Here is a 20,069-nt window from a genome sequence, read left to right on the forward strand (position 1 = left end):
ATTCACAATTGAAAAGCGACGATTTTACAAGGACAGTAACCGGGGCCAATTGAAAAGAGGATATGTGCGGCCTGTATGTCATACCTCTCGCAGAGCAGCGCATGCGCTGCCCAGTCTCGACCTATAAAAGCGATATAAATTCTAAACTTCTTAATGTTGGGCGGGATAGTTAACATCCTGCTGCTTATACCCTTAGTTGAATTTCCTAAACATTATGCTTTTATAATTTTGATCCAAATCAAATTGGAAATTAGTGGTGCCATACAGTGGCGTTCTTAGAATGCGGCATGTGGGTGGGCAGCCTTGAGTTACCAGACTCCTTTCCTCTGATATCTCGCTGACAGTGCACAGTTTATCAGAGGCACGAGGACTGGGGAGAAACAAGAGCGATATGGACAGATTTTCCATTTTGTATTTATTTGCCACTAAGACTTCCATGCTCACGTGCCTCTTAATGTATATCAGTTTGGAGATAGATTTTTTAAAACTTTGGATGGGCAGGAACTGAATAAAGGCCAGAGATAAATAAATAATAAAAACCAATCACATGGTCTGAACTGGAATATAAAGTACACAATTTAAGTTCATGGAGAGTACGCAGCAGATTGCGCTGAAACCTTGTATAAAATGTTGATCTGTTCTCCTCCTTGATTTGAAATTTCTGTATGAAGATGGCGGCAAGTGAGAATAGGCTGTGTAGCTTAAGTTTCATGCTAAGTGTGAGATGTAGAAATTACTACCCTCTTACAGACCTTGTACTACTCTTTTTGAATTTGCTAATCTTGAAGGGCAAGAGTAGAGTTATAGTAGTGTTCACCTTGCTTTGCCAAATATCCAGAATAGTTTTATTTTTTCACAATTCTAACATTGCATGCCCGAAGCTGTTTTCAATCTAGGACTTCTGTTTTCAAGACACCAGCTCAGTACACAATGTTTTGCTTTAAGTGCCAGTATTTTATTACTTTTAACTTGTCTGTAGATTCTTTAGATTGTCTCTTATGGCTGCTCCTATATATTGCATGCCTGTGAGATGTTCACCCGTTACTCTTGGATGGAACCTAAACTGCATTTACTCTGGAGGACTGGTATCAGGACAGGTAGTCTCTTTACCAAGTCTGTCTGTATCCAACACATGCCTGTGGGTTGCTCAACTGCTGCTCTTTGGGGGACCATATAGGTCATCGGCCACTGCCTGTGTCCCGTGCATACCGGGGTCTGCCCCAAAGTAGGTTCCTCAGGGGCCCTTCGCACAGGCATAGCACAACGATCCTAAATGTAAAACGCTCCGATATCCTCGTGGGTCAAGTTCGCGCTATATAAAACGTTATAAATAAAATAAATAAATAAGCAGAACGCTTCCAGTATTCCATTATGCTTTTCTTTCCCCTTGCTAGATGCTTAATTAAGGACAGCAACCCTTGTCAGGATAGTAGCACACTACCGTCAGTCATGCAGGACATCAATACGTTTACCCCCGCCCCCCTCCCCCCTCCCCCAACAAATCGCTATGACCCTGTCAGCGCTCGGCATCAACACTATCTAGAAGGAGACCAATTATGTTATAAACTGGCTCTCAACATATATTACAAAAATATAAAATAATCACACTGCTCTTTTAACACCCCATGTACTACAGAGGCCAACAATAACAGCAAGGATATCTTTAAGATCGTATTCAGCAGCATGGACCCTAAAACTAAAGCCCCGCTCCTCCAACCAAGACTTAGGCTCGGGACTAAGCAATTTCTTCTAAGGTAAGAGTTCTTAAATCCAGGTTAACATGGGGCGGTCCAGGTATGCTGGATTTTGCCCCAAGACCTGGACATATTACAGGGCTATCAGCAGGGACAAAGCTGACACTTTTTTTTTACCACTTGAGACAGAGGATTGGAAATTGCAGTTTGCAACCTAAAGATCAATAGCGTACTCTTAATGCTAGCTGGTCCATAATCACTGGTGCTCAATACATGCACTGAAAACCAAAGTCCTGGGCACACCTAAAGCGATTATACAGTGAAAAGGTTCATTAAATTTGAGTATATTCGAAGAAATGTCAAAGATGCTCAAGTGAATCAGTTCTTTTTCTTTTGTTTTAGCGAACAAGAGAAACCAGCCAACACGTGTTTTGTCACAAAGGGAGATAGCCCTGCGACTTCTTCAGGGCTGAACTCGAAGCTAAGGAATCTTTATAACCGCTCTGCCGGTGATAATTCCAACCCGGCTGGAGGATAGGAAAAGTCACTTTAACTGTTGATTATGTGAAAAGTAAAGACGCAGTCGGATCTGAGGATACTCCACAGTAATGGTGATCCTGTATTTGTCTGTGCCGTGAATTCTGAGGACGGAGGGTAGACCATTCCAGAAATCGATCTCCAGCAGGTACACTGCAATCCCTCACGGCGACTGTCTCGTATTCTGTTCCGGTTAAGGCTTACTGGATATCACTAATACACTATACGTTTACAGAGCAAAGCGCCACGCTTCCTGAGTCACTAAAAATCCTTCAGTCAATGGAATTTCTCAATACATGCACTGTTGATGACGGATGCGTAGATCTATAGCGTACTCTTCATGTAAGCCAGTCCATAATCACTGGTGCTCAATACAAGTGCCACTGATGACTGGAGCGTAGCTCAATAGCGTACTCTTCATTCAAGCTGGTCCATAATCACTAGCGCTTAATAAATTGTTTCTTCCTCCTGCTGTGCACTTTTGGTTGCAACCAGCTCCTTCCCCTCCATCTCAAACCAACAGTCTGAACTGCCAGCACTATCTCCTGACAAGTGACAACCAGAAATAGCTGCAGAAGACCATCGGCCAGGGCCTCCACCGATTTACAGACATGCAAGTGGCTTCAACGCATTCCGGTCTAATTTACTTCCATATTCCTTACGCCTATCTGTAGTACGTAGAGGTAAACACACCTTGAACGGAAGACCTCAGCTGCTGAGATAATAGTTCACTTGAATCCACTGCACTACGACCACTCTAGCATGCACCCACAGGCAAGACCTGTATTCCTTAGTTAACAGGAGATATTAAACAATATTAACAGACCCGCATTGGAGGAGAACCTTGCAACAAAAGCCGACACCTAAGCCCCCCATGACATATATTACAGCCACAAATGTTGAGTTTGAAAGGTGACAAGATTTAAGCTGAAGTGCAGACTACCACCACAGGGAACAACGCTCACTCTGAACCACTTCACAACCCCTCACTACAACTGTGGCAGTTGGATGTTACCCTGCCACACAGAAGCCATCTGCTGGAAAATACATAGACAGAGGAACTGCTGAACACTGATATAGAACCTGCACATTTTATTCCGTCTGAAGCTTCGCTACCTACAGATCATAAAGCATCACCTCCAGTGTCACCCAGCATCATGAATGGGTACATGTCTGGTATATGGCAAGCTGTGATCGGTAAGGACCAAGCTGGCTTTTACCAAGCAGAGCGGCCAGACTGACCTTTACGCTATTAAGAGCACTTGATCATCAGATTACATTTTTCAGGCACACTGGAAACCGTCACACATTATGTTGTCTGCTGCTCATACAGCGAAGCCGAACTGACCATATTTGCATGTGGGATATGCATACGAGTTACATTACAATGAACAGTAACTGAGCCTCAAAGCACCAGGTCTGTTAAGACAAACAAGTTTAAGGGGCCCATACTTTCATTTACACATTTTCATATGCTTCTACAAACACTAGGATTGGTTTAAAGCTCAACACTGTTTATGGGACTGTCTGTATTTCGCTCATAAAATGCTTACCTTGGGTGTGCTGCTCTTCCAGCTGGGCTGTCAACTGGATCTCAGTTTCACCTTCCCTAGGTAGTGCTTGAAAGTCTTCCCCAACCAAGTAGCTCTCGATCAGTTGAATGGCGATGTCGAGGGACAGAGAGGCCATTTGCTGGCTGATCCATTCCCCTGCCCCCTGTGGCAGGATCTGAATGAACTGCTCAACCACAACTATTTCCACAATCTCTTCAGGGCTACGGATTTCTGGCTTCAGCCATCGCCTGGCCCAGTCCCGCAGTTCATGGGCCACCTCCCGTGGTTTTGCACCTTCGGTGAAGGCCACGCTGCGAAACTTCCTTTGGTAACTTCTCTCACTCACACCCAAGTGATCTAGTATGGTCTCTTTCAGGACATCATAGTCTTCAGCAGTGTTATGGGGTAAAGCCTGGTAGACAGCACAAGCATCTCCAGAAAGCAATGGGCCCAGGTGCTCTGCCCACTCTTCCTTAGGCCACATGGCGCTCTCTGCCACAAACTCAAAGGCTCTTAGGAAGGTTTCTGGGTCATCCCCAGGCTTCATCTTCCCAAACTTGATGATCTGCACAGGCATCTGGGATGCTGCTAACAATTGGACTTCAGGTGCCGACTGACAGCCCTGGGGCGGCAGCAGGACTGGCCGTTGAGGCAGCTCCATGGTCCTTTAAGTGTGCTTGGTCTTTGTCCTGGATCCTCTCTGGTGCTCAAATAGTTTGTCCTACCACAATCACTCCAATGATCAAGCGCCGCCCATGCTGGAAAGGGTGTCAAAGAGAATGCAAATTTAGTAAGTAAGGTCAGTGGGACAGAGAAGTAGCTGCAGATACTCGTCAACCAGTTCCAGCGTCTCTTGGGACAATTACAATGAAACCAGAACCTGAAATGACAAGAGAGGTGTTTCAATAAAGTTTTCATTTTTAAGCAGTGTTTTTATCTGTTGTATTCATTTACCATAAGAAAAAGCTTATTAAGGAATATTGGTCATTAAAAAGCACAACTTTCCCACACACTAGTATCCCCCTAACAAGCCCCCGCCCGTCCGTTCCTTGCTGGATGATCCAAAGGTAAATCGTCATAACAAAATTCAGCACTAGATTGTCATTTGACTAGTTTATAGAAGATCGAGAGCCCATAAACACACAAATCTATTCACGCTTAACCCAAAAACAAGCAAAGAAAGACTAGACTGAGGTGAGAAGAACGGGTCTACAGACTCACTGTATCAGAATTTAACAGCGAGTGAAGATACGCTCTGGGTGCTCACTGCCTTTTCTACATGTGGTCAAACTGTGCATGTCTCATTATTGAACCACTGCTATTAACCTTAGCTACGCCTCTTGGGCGCCTGACCGCGGTGCGATTTCCTGCACTGCAGGGTTTTACTCCAGGCCTTGGTCTAGCACCCGCCCATATAAAGGCAGAAATATATTAACAGATAAAGGTTGCAAATAGACTGGTTCCATTTTCAACAGGAGCACCTGTAACGGATACAGGACGCTCATGCCTGGTCATTTTTTCTGTAAAACATTGTTCATTACAGTTTTACTTTACAGATCATTTGCTAAATATTCAGCCCCAATGTGGGCCATCAAGAAATTGAAAGGCGTATAGTTTACGTTATCAGGGATGACTACATTATGGATCGAGATAAAAATGTAACATATGATCCAAACTAACCATCAGTAACACTATTCCTTCCTCCGCCCGCCTCAACAAAGTCTGTGCACAAATAGTGACCAGAGTACATGCTGGCACAATTAACACTAACGTTTACTCTGTGATTGAGGAAATTCTTCAGGTACTCCAAACTAAGGAAAGGGTGGCCACACTATTGCCCCAAAGTTCAGGATTAACATTACTGTACTACAGAAGTACTTGTGAGCAAAAGATTACACGTAGATTTTGCTCGGATCTTTTCCAAGTTCCGGTTTATTGTCTTCTTCAACAAAAGGTAGCCAACAAGTGTTTCATCCTGTATCATTTTCTGGACTTCGTCAAGGCTTTGACCTCAATTCTCTACTGACGGATGCTAATATCCGAATATTATCACATTTGTGGCCTTGTAGTCCTGCACAGTCCATTCATGGTTCGGAGGCACTGCCAGCCAATACGCCACTTGGCCATGGAAGCTGACATTTTCAGGGGCTGGAGCGTGCTCTTCTGTGGCCAGGTCAGACGCAACCTCCACTGCTCTCCACCTTCACCTCTGACATTCAGTGACTCCCCCAAGGAGCACTGGGATGGGGGGCCAATTGTGCAGTAGAGGAACTGCCTGTTCGCGGTTACAGAGTATATGTTTTAAGTTGGGCCGAGAGCTGTAGTGGAGCACGTCCAGCTGCTCCGATATCTTGACCATGCCAAATGTTTTCATTTTGACAATATCTATCCTGCTTAGCCAGGAAATAAAAAGTGGGGTCCATTTGAAGGTCCTAAATTATTTTATAAGATAGAGGGGGAAGTGGTCTTATAAAGGACCTTTAATCTGGGTATTATTTTACTGCCCTGGCATTCAATACAACATGAGCCCCACTGAAACGGCCATATTCTCTTCAAGCGTGCAATGTGTTCTGCAGGTAACGAAAGGTTTAGCATTTTAATGTCTCTATATTGATTTTATATCCTGTTATGCCTTGACGTATTAGAAGTTGACTAAAAAGGAAGAGGAATTATTATGGTTCATACAACGTAAAGGGGGAAACCTCTTAAACAGTATATGTTAATGCAGATCTGGGCAAATGTTTTTGGGGGGTTTATCTTCATTCCATATATGCGTCATGCAAATAGTTAAATGGTCCAAGAAAATGGGCTCGGTGACTGGAAGCCCTGCCCGGTTCCCATTTGTAAGTGTCAGTCCTGATTTTGCACCATTTACAATTATTGTGGCAGATGAATTATGATAATTGGCCATTGCCACACGGGGAATTGGCTCCCTTCCCCACAAAGAACTCTTAAAAGAACAAGCCTACCAGTTTGAAGGCCTTCTCCAAGGAAATCAGTGTTGCAGGTAAGTTTATTTGCAGTTTTCGTCCCAGTGGATTACTCACCACACATTACAGCAAGCTTGTCTGTCTCCAACAAATCCAGATTGGCTGCATGAACTAAATCCAGTACCAAGTGTACTAATAAAGTTGCTATTGCAGGGGTGTGGAATTTAACAAAATATCTACTTGTCCACAGGATAGGTTGCTTCATTAATCTACTTGTCCTGTAAAATAAATCCACTTGTCCTTTTCGTGCCACGTAATGCAGCGAAAAAGTATGGCAGCAATCTCGTTATATAAAAGCTCCGGTATTAGCCTTTCTTATTATGCCAGAGCTCATACTAAACCAGGATTTGAATTCTAGCAATTTCCTTATTTTGCCACCTTTCATCAGATTTACATACTGGGGCTGAAAGTGGCGTAAGAACATAGTTCAGGGTTCTAATGCCCTTTTATATCTATACAAACCTATTAAACTTGATGTTTTAAGGGGTTTTGTCAGCTCTCATCTGAACTTTTTGCTGCACTGAAAAGGGTTGGAAATTTACTCCTGACAATGGCAGAAGTAAAACTTCTTCCAGGTTTGGGAAAAAAAAGTAGCTGGAGGAAAAGTGAACTTGTAAACACTCGACAGATTTTCGCATTAGCAAATCTACACTTGTATATCTGTGTGCTAAGAAGCAGTTCACAAATATTTCCTTTGAGTACGATTTGCTGGCCTACTTTCGTAAAATTCTTATGAATTCATGAAAGCAGTAAATCTGTACTAAAGCAAGGACATATACCTTGGGGGCAATTGTGTGACTTTCTTTAAGAACTGGGGCCCCAATTAGGTCTGAGGTTAACCAAGATTTTTTGTTATACTTAAAAATCTATCTCTCTTTATCAGTCGACTAACTTCCACTCATTCACCGTTATCATATGGGCACACAAAGTAGTTTTTTCCCCCCACAGAGGCATTTTTACCAATCTTTGTTATCATGGTTCCATTTATCTTGTTGAAACTGTTTGCACTGATTTTCCATTATGAATATGTTTGGTAAATACTAGAATGGATGAACACATTTTTCTAAATGATGCTTCAAAGAAATGTTACCTACAATTTCACAGCAGTTTAGCAAAATGTTTTCCCCAGTTGCATTTCTTTTGTGAACATTTTACTTTGGACACAAAGGATCATCAATTTTGCCCTCAAGCTTCTGCAGATATTTGCATCTGTATGTCGCCTTATATTGTTAAACTTTGCAAACGTATTTATGTACATATTTTGATACTGGAAACACTGTCAGCAGTGCAGTCCGCCATTACAGACATTCTTTAGAACGCTCACCTTAATAATAAAGGCTTTGTATTAATGAACCATAAATACAGTTTGAACAGCATTAACTTATGGTCCCAAAAATTACCTTAACTGCAGGCAATGCCCCTTCCTGATCAATAATGTGGTAGTGCAAATTGGCAGCCAAAGGGTTTGACATGAAAACTTGTTGTCCTTGACCCCAAATAATATCTCCTCGGCGTCGAGCTATAGTAATTCCACAATCCTGATATTCAATATTTTATCTGTTGAACTAAATGGTATTGCAAATTGAAGTAAACTTTACATATGTATGTACAAATATGTGTTTAGGCTTTAAGTGCATATATAATCTGTGTAGCTAAGGGTTCAGGGATAGGTAGGATATTAAGATGTAAGTTCTTTAAGATGACTATTTAGAAGGTAGATTTTATGATTTTAATTAAAGGCACAAATTAAAATCTATTTTATATTGAATTGAATTTTTTGTTATTTTGTAAGTCAGAAATACTTATATAAAATGTAAAGAACATTTTATTAACTACGGAGTTTATTTTTCTAAAGTTAAAATTAATTTAATTGAATACATTTTGTTATATTAAAAGTAACTTACAAGGACACTCATTAACAATACCCCCACCTCCCTTGAGCGGCTGCGGACCGAATGGGAGGAATGGGTGGACTCCCTGGAAGAGGAAGACTGGCGCGACACCCTTATGGCGCCCAGGACAGTCACGGCCTCAGCCAGACAACGCATGATACAGCTCTACTTCTTGCATGCTGCCTATTTGACACGGCACGTCTGCAACGCGCGGGGTTCAAGCCGTCCTCCGCTTGCGTGAGGTGTGGGCATGAGCCGGTCGACTTTTTCAATGTGGTGTGGGCGTGCCCGCGCTTGGCGCGCTTCTGGGGAGACATTGAGGAGGAGCTCACAGAGGTGCTGTGGTGGTTGATTCCACACGATCCGAAGCGTGTGATCTTGGGCATCACCGATGGGTTGGACGGGTCCAGACATGAAAAACTGTTTTATACTACAATAGCGGTGGCGAAGAGGGATATAGCCTCCGTTTGGAAAAGCCCTGATCCTCCCACTGTGGAGAAGTGGCGGGCCGGGGTCGACTGGTGCACCGTATCGTAGGGTTTGGGGGGGCTTTGTTTAGTCTTGTAGGGGATTCTCCAAATGCTATCCTTTTTACTTGTATGCACTTGACCTTTGGATTGTCCAGACCATTGTATGCATTCCTTTGTTATTATGGAACCTTGATGACTGGCTGGTATTTTTTGTTCAACTCAAAAACTTGTTTATCAAAACAAAAGTAACTTACAAATTTAAATGGAGCTTAATATACCAATAAATGGAAATAAATAAATATATATACACACACAAACACTTGGCAGTTTATATATATATATATTATTTTTTGCGTGATAACTTCGCTACGAAGACTCATTTCTACATAAGCCAAAATGTAAAATCTTTGCCCGACGGCTGTACTTCCGTTTGTTTTGGATTGAGTGATTCAGATTAAAAAAAGAATAGCCCTGGAAATTGTTTGCTAATAAATCTTACTACCAGATTGTATGCAATATTATTCATCACTAATTTGGATTTTTTAGAATCCTATGAATATACTCACCTGTTCTGGTTTTCTTACATATCTTAATCCTTTGCGTTACTTTAGCATCAGTGGAAACAGTCACTAGATAAAACTCTGACCTCTCCCCAGCAGGAACATTAATTGTCAAAGTTATCTTTCAACTCTTATTTTTGCCCGAAAACCTCTGGACACACATGGACATGTTCTTTGATGTAGTTGTGTTACTCCATATGGGAATTAAAATGGGAAACGCAACCCCCACCCTATTTTCAGTGCCCGCTTGACGGATCACCCGAAATTTCGCATGTACAAGTTCACATGTACAAGAAGAATCATCGGTGCACATTTTTATGGAAATTTTTGTGAAGATTCAGCAAACTGCGCCAAAGATAATATATACACATATATGCACTGACAAAAAAACAAAGGTTACAAGTACGTTATAGTTAGGCTATTAACTATATGAAATAAGTATTTTTAGGTCTCGCCTAAACCAGTGCATGCGCTGCTCTGGTGAGACATTTAGTAAGCGGGTTTTCGAAGTGTTACCCACATGCTTTTTCCAGCCACCAGCTTGCTGTTACGCGCACAAGCAAGCACGACATGCACAGCTGCCATCTAGCTTTATCGCGTGAATTTGATCACGATCACTTTCCCTGTGCGCTCGCAAGCACCACTCGCGTGTTTTTTTTATTTTATTCTTGCTCGAGCGCACACAAATCCCGGTCGCAGCCACACTTCATGCGGTCGCCTCGGTACTGCTCCATGGCTCAGCATGCGTCTGCCCGGCCCTAAATATATATTACGGTAAGAGAGCTTGCTTCAGTACCTATGCAGTGTCCGCAACATCGCCAGAGGAATGACCTGTATGATACTGCGGAGGTGAGAAGTGGGTTACAGCATGGCGCCCATGCCCCATGTTCAATAACAGACAACGAAAACTCATAACATGAACTTGCACAGTGAAAAGAGAATTACTTTGCTAAAGTAGTTTGCTGTTTGATTTTAAGAAATGTGGCAATTCCCAGTTCTTGTGCACGCACGTGCAGAAAACTGGTTGCCGAAATAGTATTTCCGCTGGCCGCCGTAGTCAGTCATGCCTTTAAAAACAGGGCAGTGATACGTTTTCTGTTGCTGTTGCATGGTCCGCGTTTCGATTGTCAAAACTAGCCTTTCTATCCCACGTCATTTTTGACAAAACTACAATCTTAATTGGCCCTCCTGCTGAGAGTCTCTCCAGAGAGGCCCAGGATTTTGAGCATGAAGGCTCCCTTGTATCTAGCAGCAGGAGTAAAGGGGAATGGCTGTGAGAGGCCGAGCCACGGAGGAGCAGAGCCACGGAGGAGATTGCTACTGAAGCCAAGATTTAAAATTCATTCAAAATAGCAAGGTGATGGAATAAAAACCTTCATCAATTTCATTTATTACCAAGTGGGTGCCTTGCTCTAATGATCCATGCCCACCCTAAGAATTTAGCCATGCCTATAGACACGCACTCTGAGGTGTTCGATCTTAGGACTCCGAGAGCTTCTTAATACTATCATTATTCTCCTGAAGATGTCACCCTCCATAACCCAAATGTCACACTATACTTGAATTCAAGCCTCATAGGTGAAATGTGCAATGGTATCTCCCAGTCCCCCTTTTAGGGTGTTTCTGCTTTTCCATTTAACCACTAGTTAATCCTTTGTTCCCCCAAGATATTGTCACATTTTCTTTCCAGATTGAAGTTATCCAGTTTAATCAGTGCTGCATTTTTAATCTGTGTGATCACTTTAGATACCTCTCCTTCCATCTGTGGCTACTCCTCACAATGGGTTTGATGTAAATGCACGGTGCACCACTTTTCACTTGGCTGCTTCAGACTTCGGTTGCTACCTCCAAGTATAATGTTTTAGCTTATCTAAATATCCTATACCAACCTGACCAGAAACGTCGACAGAAGCTGTCATATGTATAAAGCGGGGAGAAAATGGAAAAAATGACTGTAATGTGTGTATTGTGTTGAAGTACAGTGAATTTTCCTCTGATGCAGTCATGAATAAAGAGTTGGGGAAAAAAATCTAAATATCCTATACCTTTGGCTTTTAGCCCTGAAGTATCAATCCATTTACAGATTTTGCATCGTCTGCAACAAAGCAAGCTTCCATCTCTGCTCCTCCGCAATGTGCTTTTGTAAGGTCATTGAGCACACACACAAGTGCGATCGTGTGGCCCACCGTATCTTTCTTTCTAAAGGGCAATGTTGAAGGGCCTCATACAGTTACACGCTGAAGATGATGAGGAAAGATATTCCGTCCAACTCATTTCTCTTTACTTTCACCTCAGTGACTAGGTGGTGGACCATACCTTTTTAGAACACAAGAATTGGGTCCTGGATCGTCCTGATTGCTTCTGGAGCAGTACAATGTGTTCACCTCCACAGAAGGAAAATAATGTTCTCTAGTAGAACGTAAGATCTCTTAATTAACTTCCTATGTGGGCGTCATGCTCTTCATTTTCCGCTACAGTCAAGAAAGATGGCTATGCACTGTGTACCTAAATGTGAACTCATAGGAAGTAGGCAGTGCTTCTGTCCAATGAATCACATTAACAATTCAGTGCGTATCCATTTAACGTCATTTCCTTCAAAAAAACACAATGGACAAATTAATAAACGAGGGCTCATTTCTCAGTTGAATAGTTGATTTCTCAAAGAACGCCCTTCATAGGTGGGCAGATAGTGGGACATAATCAACTACTTAACTTGAAAAAACAGGGCACATATTTCTCTTTATGTATAGTGCTTTGATGATCTCCACATCCCCTATTAGGCGAAAGTTCTCCCCATTTCTTATTTGGAATGCTGCAATGTCCTTCACTTGCCATCTTCAGGATACCCTGTGTTTATCCTACAGTGAGTTAGACAGTCATATGAGTCTTCATAATGTTTCCATGTTGCTTCTAGTTTTAATGGACAGCAGAGCTGAGGGATGCGGCCAAAGTATGCTCATTTTCTGAGTAATAGTGGCTACCACCCTGTTTGTATGCTGCAGAAAACTCTTGGACACCCAAGCCTGCATTTACACCCTTCCTGTCCTTCGACCAAAAGCTTATGTACCCGGTGGGTGTGGGAGTGCTTACATGCACCGGATGAAGTTGTTGCATCAAAGATATTGTGCTGCATAACTAAATACTTATAAGGTCTCAAAAGCTAGACCTATTGGCCATGCCAATGCTTGTTTTGGTTGGTAGAGATGTTCTCAAATTCTTAGGCACCAAGAATGCATCACCGAAATTGGGAAACTCACTCGGGCCTTTTGATAAGCTGTCCATCATCCTAGCAAAAGGCGGGAAAACCTTTGCATACTACTGAGGAGGACAGGGCGGTGCCAAACAGTTGGAGCATCCAGGTGATTTTGCATATTTGCATACTCACAGTAATTTAAAGGGGGAACCGCAGGCTCTGCTCTCACCAGGAGAGGCCAAAAAAGAACCCACTTGTCAGTCGCTTCAGATTGCGCTCTGAAAAAATACACTTGCAAAGCACAAGAAGTTAGGCACATTTGCTCCTTACAGAAATGAAGCTTCAACTGGACCACATGATAGCCTCAATTCCCCTGCAGTCCTTGGTATTGCTACAGCAAGGATGGAGCTATTAAATATCCAGCCCACTGTGTGCAGGAGCAATCCTTTCATATGTTGGGCAGGAAAACAGATGAAAACTCCACTCCCAGCAAGAGGGAGCAGTTTGACAGCCCCTGCTTGCTGGGAGCAGAGTTAGTGTTTGTCCTTGCTTTGCAGGAGCTGTAACAGCTCCAGCAAAGCAAACAGCTATTTCCTGAGTGTGGGCACCTCGGGTGATAGCAGAATCAGACCTGCAAGTGGGGGGGGGGCCCATGACCTTTAAGGACTCCAGGAGGGGGGCTATGCGGACCCCCTCCTGTTTCCACAAGCTGGCCAGGGAAGGTGGTGGTCCCAGGGGATAAATATGGCTGGGAGGAGGGGCAGGCAGCCCCCCTCCTTTTCTGGCAGTTCTTTTGTGCCCCAGGAGGTGACGGTCACTGGGGCAATTAATTCCAAAGTCCCGGGGAGGTGGTGGTCCCGGGAACCCTTAAGGCCTGTGTAGGGACCTGGCCCACCTGAGGGCTCAAAAAAAATAAAAAACAAGTGCAGAAACCTATGCAGTTTTTGCCCGCCTGTGTCACACAGAAATTTCCGATGAATTCCTAAGTATTTGCCTTTCCTATGGAAACTAGAACAACCTACTGGAGATATATATATATATATATTCTTTTTTTTCAGGGATGTGGAATTTCTATAGCCCGACGCCCAGGACATATTGTTTGGGGTCAAGGGCAACAGGTTTTCATGGTATTTTGTCCTAGGGACAAGTAGGCCCAACTCCCTGCAACACAAACCCTTTGGCTGCCAGTTTGCAGTACCACATTATGAATCAAGGAAGGGGACTGTCTGCAGTTAATATTTTTGCCCATATGTTGATGATGTTCAAACTTGTATTTATGGTTCATTAATTGAAAGCCTTTATTATTAGGATGAGCGCTCGAAGTAAATGTAAGTTCTGACTGCACTACTGACAGTGGTTCCAGTATAAAAATGTGGACACACCGTTTCAAAGTTTAGCAATATGAGGCCATGTATAATACTCCCAGAATGCTCTTCGATCTGATGCAAATATTTGCAGAAGCTTGAAAGCAAGAATAATGATTCTTTGTTTTCAAAATAAAACGTTCACAAAAAAAATTAGAGCAGAAAAACAAAAACATTTTGCTAAACTACTGTAAAAATGTAGGTACCCTTTCTTTGTTTGTATGTTTGTTTGAGCAGCATCATTTAGTAACAAGTGTTGGTGCATGCTAGTATCTCCCAAAAATATTCATAATGGAAAATCGGTGTAACCAGTTTCAATAAGATTATGGGAAACAAACAAACAAGCATTGGCAAAGCCAGTAGGTCTGATGGTCAGCTTTTTCGTTTTGTCAATGTGTGACTTGTTCTGGCATGGTTTTTGTAAAAACTTCTTGGTGTGGGAGCCGCCGGGCCCTCGCCATTATAACCATCATTGGCAAAAAGAAAAACACATTTTTGGTCTCAAAAAGCACACACTGCCACAGAACTACTTTATGCGCAAATATTGTCCTTGTGAAAGAGCAGAATGCTGCCACTCACAGTGAAGCCAGTCGATACAGAAACAGAGAGAGACAGAATTTTAATAAACACAAAAGGTCACTGTCAAAGCCAGAACAAATTAGGGACCTAGTAATTAAAAAAAGTCTCAAAAGTGCACCGATGGTTTATGTCCTTGCATTAAGTGCAGCTATACGGCTTTCGTGAATTACAAAGAATTCACAGAAGTAGGACAAGAAATAGTACTCCTAGAAAATATTTGTTAACTTAATTTTAGCATGAGCAAATATGCATGTGTAGATTTGCTCATGCAAAAATCTGGGTGTTTGCAAGTTCACTTTCCCTCCAACCACTTTTTTACCCAACTCTGGAAGAAGGTTTAAGTCTGCCATTGACGGGAGTACATTTCCAACATTTCTCAGGCTGGGAAAAGATTAAAGAGTTGTTGAAAAGCCTTAAAACATGCAAGTTAGCAGTTTGAACAGACTCAAAAGGGAATTCTAACCCTGGAGCTATTGCTTACCACTACTTTCAGTCCCAGTATGTGGATCTGTGGAAACGTGGTAACAAAGGGATAGCAAGTATTCAAATACTACTATGGTATGAGCCCTGGCATAATCAGAGAGGCTATATCAGAGCTCTTATATAATGAGATTGCTGCCATAATTTGTCACCGCACTACATGGCCCCAAAGGGGCAAGTGGATTTTGTTACAGGACAAGTAGGTTTATGAAGCGACCTGCCCCATGGACAAGTAGATATTTTATTAAATTCCACATCCATATACACACACATACATGTTTCATAACTCAAATTAATTTCATGCCTACAGAGCTAAAAAGCGCACTACTGTATGTGACACTAGAAACTTTTTAAAGTAGTTATGCAGCACAAACAATAAAATTTCTGCCACACAGCCTTTACTGAGGTGACAACCATGCCCAATAAATGACTGCTATTAATACAAAAGACAGAATTTCAAATGATGTATATATGCATCCACCATCTTGGAGTGGTGTTTATGAAATATTGAATATTTTAACCTTCCTACCCGACTTGAAGAGATGACTAAATTATTCCTTGTATATAGAAAACCTAATTCCGTAACAAATAATCTTACATTTCTCACTTTAATCAGTGTTGTAAAATCCATCAAAATCTGCAAACACTCAAGAAAAATGTATTGAATACTTTGTAAAAACAAAAAAAATTCAACAGTTTATATATGTTTCCCCTTGTTAAAGCGCCCTGCATAAAACGAACAGTTTACATGTACAAGTAAATCCATCATTCTAAAGTAATATGTATTACAACACTATTTGCTTTAATTACGTTTTATGATATATACAGACGGACATGTATTTTTCTGTGCTGCGTATAGGAGCCTATACTTTTCATTATTACAAGTGATCTGTTCTCATCAAAATTACACAGGATTATCCCAGGATACACCCACAGGATTATCACAGGATACACCCACGTGGGCTCAGGATTCCTAGCACATCAGGTTTCTGTAACATTTTCTATATTGGATTGCTTCATGGAACAAAGTATTCAAATGCATCACAAAACCTCTTCTATCTTGAAGGATATAACTAGTTTCATTTTGCTTTCGTACATGGCTGGTTATTCATAAACAAGACAAAAACATATTTTTTTAAAAAAACATAGTGCAAACCCCGATTGAAAAGTATTTTATGAGAACAGTATATCAGAGAGAACTTTTCACATCTGTCCTTTCATGTGTATTTTCAACTATTCTCCAATATTGAGATGTGGCTTCCATGTCAATAATAAATTTAGACTCAAGGTGTCTAAGGGTTAGTTGTATAATCCCACCACTATTGCTTAAAACTGGTCAGTGCCATGTGTATAACTCACTCATTTCACTGTAATGTCTAGAAATGGGATGGTGTTTTTAATTATACTCTAAGATGTGTTTTGTTAGTAGTTAAACTGTACACATGAACAGATATGTTTGTGCATCATGTAGTCTGAACTACAGCTCATAAATGTAAAGATGATTCTATTTCTGCTATTGTGCAGTACATCTTAGATCTGAATACTTTAACGGGATTTACAAGCTTTACATCCTAGATCTTATACTTTGCTTGAATGTACAAGCTTTACTGCAATAGTGGGATTCGGAATACCACAAACTAAATTGTTGAGATAATGCAACACTATTCATCGAGGGCCAGTTAATCCACAAGGGCCTGATGGTGGAGAATTCTTCTGCAGCAGTGCCATACACACCAGGTAGGCTATTTGGAATATGTGTTGGGAACGTGTTTCCTTGTAGCCTTTTGCTCCTAGTACTAGTCAAAGCTCAGTGTGTTTTATAAGCTATTCTTGGAGATTATGTGCTCTATAAATGAATGGGAAATGCCAGAGCTTAACAATAGCTTCGGTGAGGGTGGTTCAGGGCTGGAGAGAAGCATAGAGGTGGCTTCAGAGGTGTCTTTGGAACTGCTTTTGGGGAAGGATCCAGTATGTAGACCTTTATTTATCCTTGCTGTATAGCTTCACATCCCCCAGGTACAGTTACCCGTCTGCTACCCTGTCCCACCTTCATCCCCTTGAATCTCCGTAAGCCCTCCTTTATACCAAGTTTTAATCGTTTATCGTGTGATATGACTCTGTACTCCTCTACTGTATCTGTAAAGCGCTCTGATACCCTCACGGGTCATGTTCGCGCTCTATAAAACCTTAAAATAAATAAATAAAATAAACTTTCCATGCTGTGTGTCTCACCCTCCCCTCCTCTTTCTCTCCGTCATTCTCTGTCTACCTCCCCAGCTCCTACCCCCGTCCCCTGAATCTCTCCCCCCGCCTGCTTTCCCCCTTACGTACATGTTCTTCTTGTTTGTCTCGACCTTACATGTAACTATGTTGCCGTGCTCTAATAACTGTGTAACCTTTGTAAGGTGCATGTATAGTCTGATGCTCATGTAAAGCGCTCTGATACCTCCGGGTGGAGCCAGCGCTAGATAAAACCTTTACAATGAAATAAATCAAATAAGGAGCGGGCCATGGGGCTAGCAACTGTGTGCATGGAGCGTGGTTGGTGGAGGCTGGGGATGTTGGAGGGATGTTGGGGCAGAGAGGGGGCAAAGGAGAGCGACACAGACCTGATCTGGGGGCACTGACAGGGGCAGCAACGGGGGGGGGGGCCAGGGGGCAGTGAGACTGACATGAGCGGGGCAGAGGGGGGGGCAGGATACTCCGCGGGGCAGGGGGACAGACCGTGACAGGTCAGTGCGGGGGGGGTCCCTGTGGATCGGGGGGGGGGGGCAGGGGGACAGACCGTGACAGGTCAGTGCGGGGGGGGTCCCTGTGGATGGGGGGGGGCAGGGGGACAGACCGTGACAGGTCAGTGCGGGGGGGGGGTCCCTGTGGATGGGGGGGGGCAGGGGGACAGACCGTGACAGGTCAGTGCGGGGGGGGTCCCTGTGGATCGGGGGGGGGGGGCAGGGGGACAGACCGTGACAGGTCAGTGCGGGGGGGGTCCCTGTGGATGGGGGGGGGCAGGGGGACAGACCGTGACAGGTCAGTGCGGGGGGGGGGTCCCTGTGGATGGGGGGGGGCAGGGGGACAGACCGTGACAGGTCAGTGCGGGGGGGGTCCCTGTGGATCGGGGGGGGGGGCAGGGGGACAGACCGTGACAGGTGAGTGCGGGGGGGGTCCCTGTGGATGGGGGGGGGCAGGGGGACAGACCGTGACAGGTCAGTGCGGGGGGGGTCCCTGTGGATCGGGGGGGGCAGGGGGACAGACCGTGACAGGTGAGTGCGGGGGGGGTCCCTGTGGATGGGGGGGGGCACGGGGACAGACCGTGACAGGTCAGTGCGGGGGGGGTCCCTGTGGATCGGGGGGGGGGCAGGGGGACAGACCGTGACAGGTGAGTGCGGGGGGGGTCCCTGTGGATGGGGGGGGGCAGGGGGACAGACCGTGACAGGTGAGTGCGGGGGGGGGTCCCTGTGGATGGGGGGGGCAGGGGGACAGACCGTGACAGGTCAGTGCGGGGGGGGGGGGTCCCTGTGGATGGGGGGGGCTGGGAGCGCAGGGGGGGGGTGTCAGTCCGCAGTACTGACCCCCGCGGCCCCCTGGGGATGTCTCTGGACGGTGGGGGCTCCGCGGCCTGTAGCACGGGGGGGTTGTTTATAGACCTGTGACCTGGGACGCGGGGGGGGGGGGGGGGGGGTGTCTGTGACATGGGCCGCAGCTCGTACCCCCCCCGCGGTGAGGGCACTCAGCCCCGGGGGGGGGGGTCTCGCAGCCCCCGCTCCCGCACCCCCGGCCCCTCTCACCTGCTGCGCCCGCGGCCGCCGCCGGATCCGATGACAGGACGAGGAGGAGGGAGGGGTGCACTTCCGCTTCCGGGTCAGAGGGAGCGGACCAGGCCGCGGCGCGCGGCGGGGAGAGGAGGGCCCTCCCGAAGCCCCGCCCCCAAGGGAGGTACGAAGGCCCGCCCCTACAGAGGCACGAGCCCCTCCCACCCCGGAGCTCCGCCCCCCAGGAGTCCAAAGGAGGCGCGAGCCCCTCCCACCCCGAAGCTCCGCCCCCCAGGAGTCCAAAGGAGGCGCGAGCCCCTCCCACCCCGAAGCTCCGCCCCCCAGGAGTCCAAAGGAGGCGCGAGCCCCTCCCACCCCGTAGTCCCGCCCCCTCTCGGAGCCCCGCCCCCTCCAGGGCTTCCTGTTCAGTCTTCATTTATTGTCATTTATCCTTCTGGACCCGGCGGGGGATATATGTTTATTTTATTTATTTATTTATTTGTTAAATGCAATTTTATAACATTACCCGAAGCTCTCAGAGCGCTGCACAATAGAACCAGTTGCGTTACATGAGAGAAATGTTACAAAAATGGAACAAACAAAAACAGCCACAGATGTGATCTATAATGCTCCAAGCCTATTCGCTGTTAAAATGTAATCCTGAGTGAATTTACTATTTGTATATATAGAACTCTAACCACGGGTATATGTAGCAGACCTTTGTGTTCTCTGCCATTCCTATGTGATTTTAGAGTTTTTCCGTTTGTATCTCCTCCTTGAGTGACTTTACAACTTCTACATTTGCAATTTTTTTCTGTTTGTATCTCTTATTTAACTCATGTAATCCAAAGTCCTTATGTAACGCAACTGGTTCTTTTGTAAAGCGCTCTGACACCTGCAAGTAATGTTTGCGCTCAGGCCCGGACTGGCCATAGCGGGCACCGGGCAATCCCCCGGTGCGCCGCACAGGTGGGGGCCATTTTTGTCACAGGGCCGTTTATGCAGCAT

General features: G+C 44.6%; 1 protein-coding gene across 6 annotated transcripts in view; it reads right to left on the bottom strand.

The window, feature by feature from the left end:
- Positions 1–19,181, bottom strand: part of LOC144821594 (uncharacterized) — a 185,833-nt gene extending 166,652 nt beyond the window's left edge. For all 6 annotated transcript variants that reach the window (XM_078678819.1, XM_078678816.1, XM_078678814.1 and 3 more), the window contains exons 1-2: positions 19,098–19,181; positions 3,785–4,664 (exon numbers count right to left, since the gene is read on the bottom strand). In XM_078678819.1, coding sequence (XP_078534945.1) covers positions 3,785–4,445 — 661 coding nt within the window. In that variant the 5' untranslated portion in view covers positions 4,446–4,664; positions 19,098–19,181. The remainder of the gene's footprint in view (positions 1–3,784; positions 4,665–19,097) is intronic.
- Between the last annotated feature and the right edge of the window lie 888 nt (positions 19,182–20,069).

This window comes from Lissotriton helveticus, chromosome 2_2 (assembly GCF_964261635.1).
Source record: "Lissotriton helveticus chromosome 2_2, aLisHel1.1, whole genome shotgun sequence".
Taxonomy (NCBI): domain Eukaryota; kingdom Metazoa; phylum Chordata; class Amphibia; order Caudata; family Salamandridae; genus Lissotriton; species Lissotriton helveticus.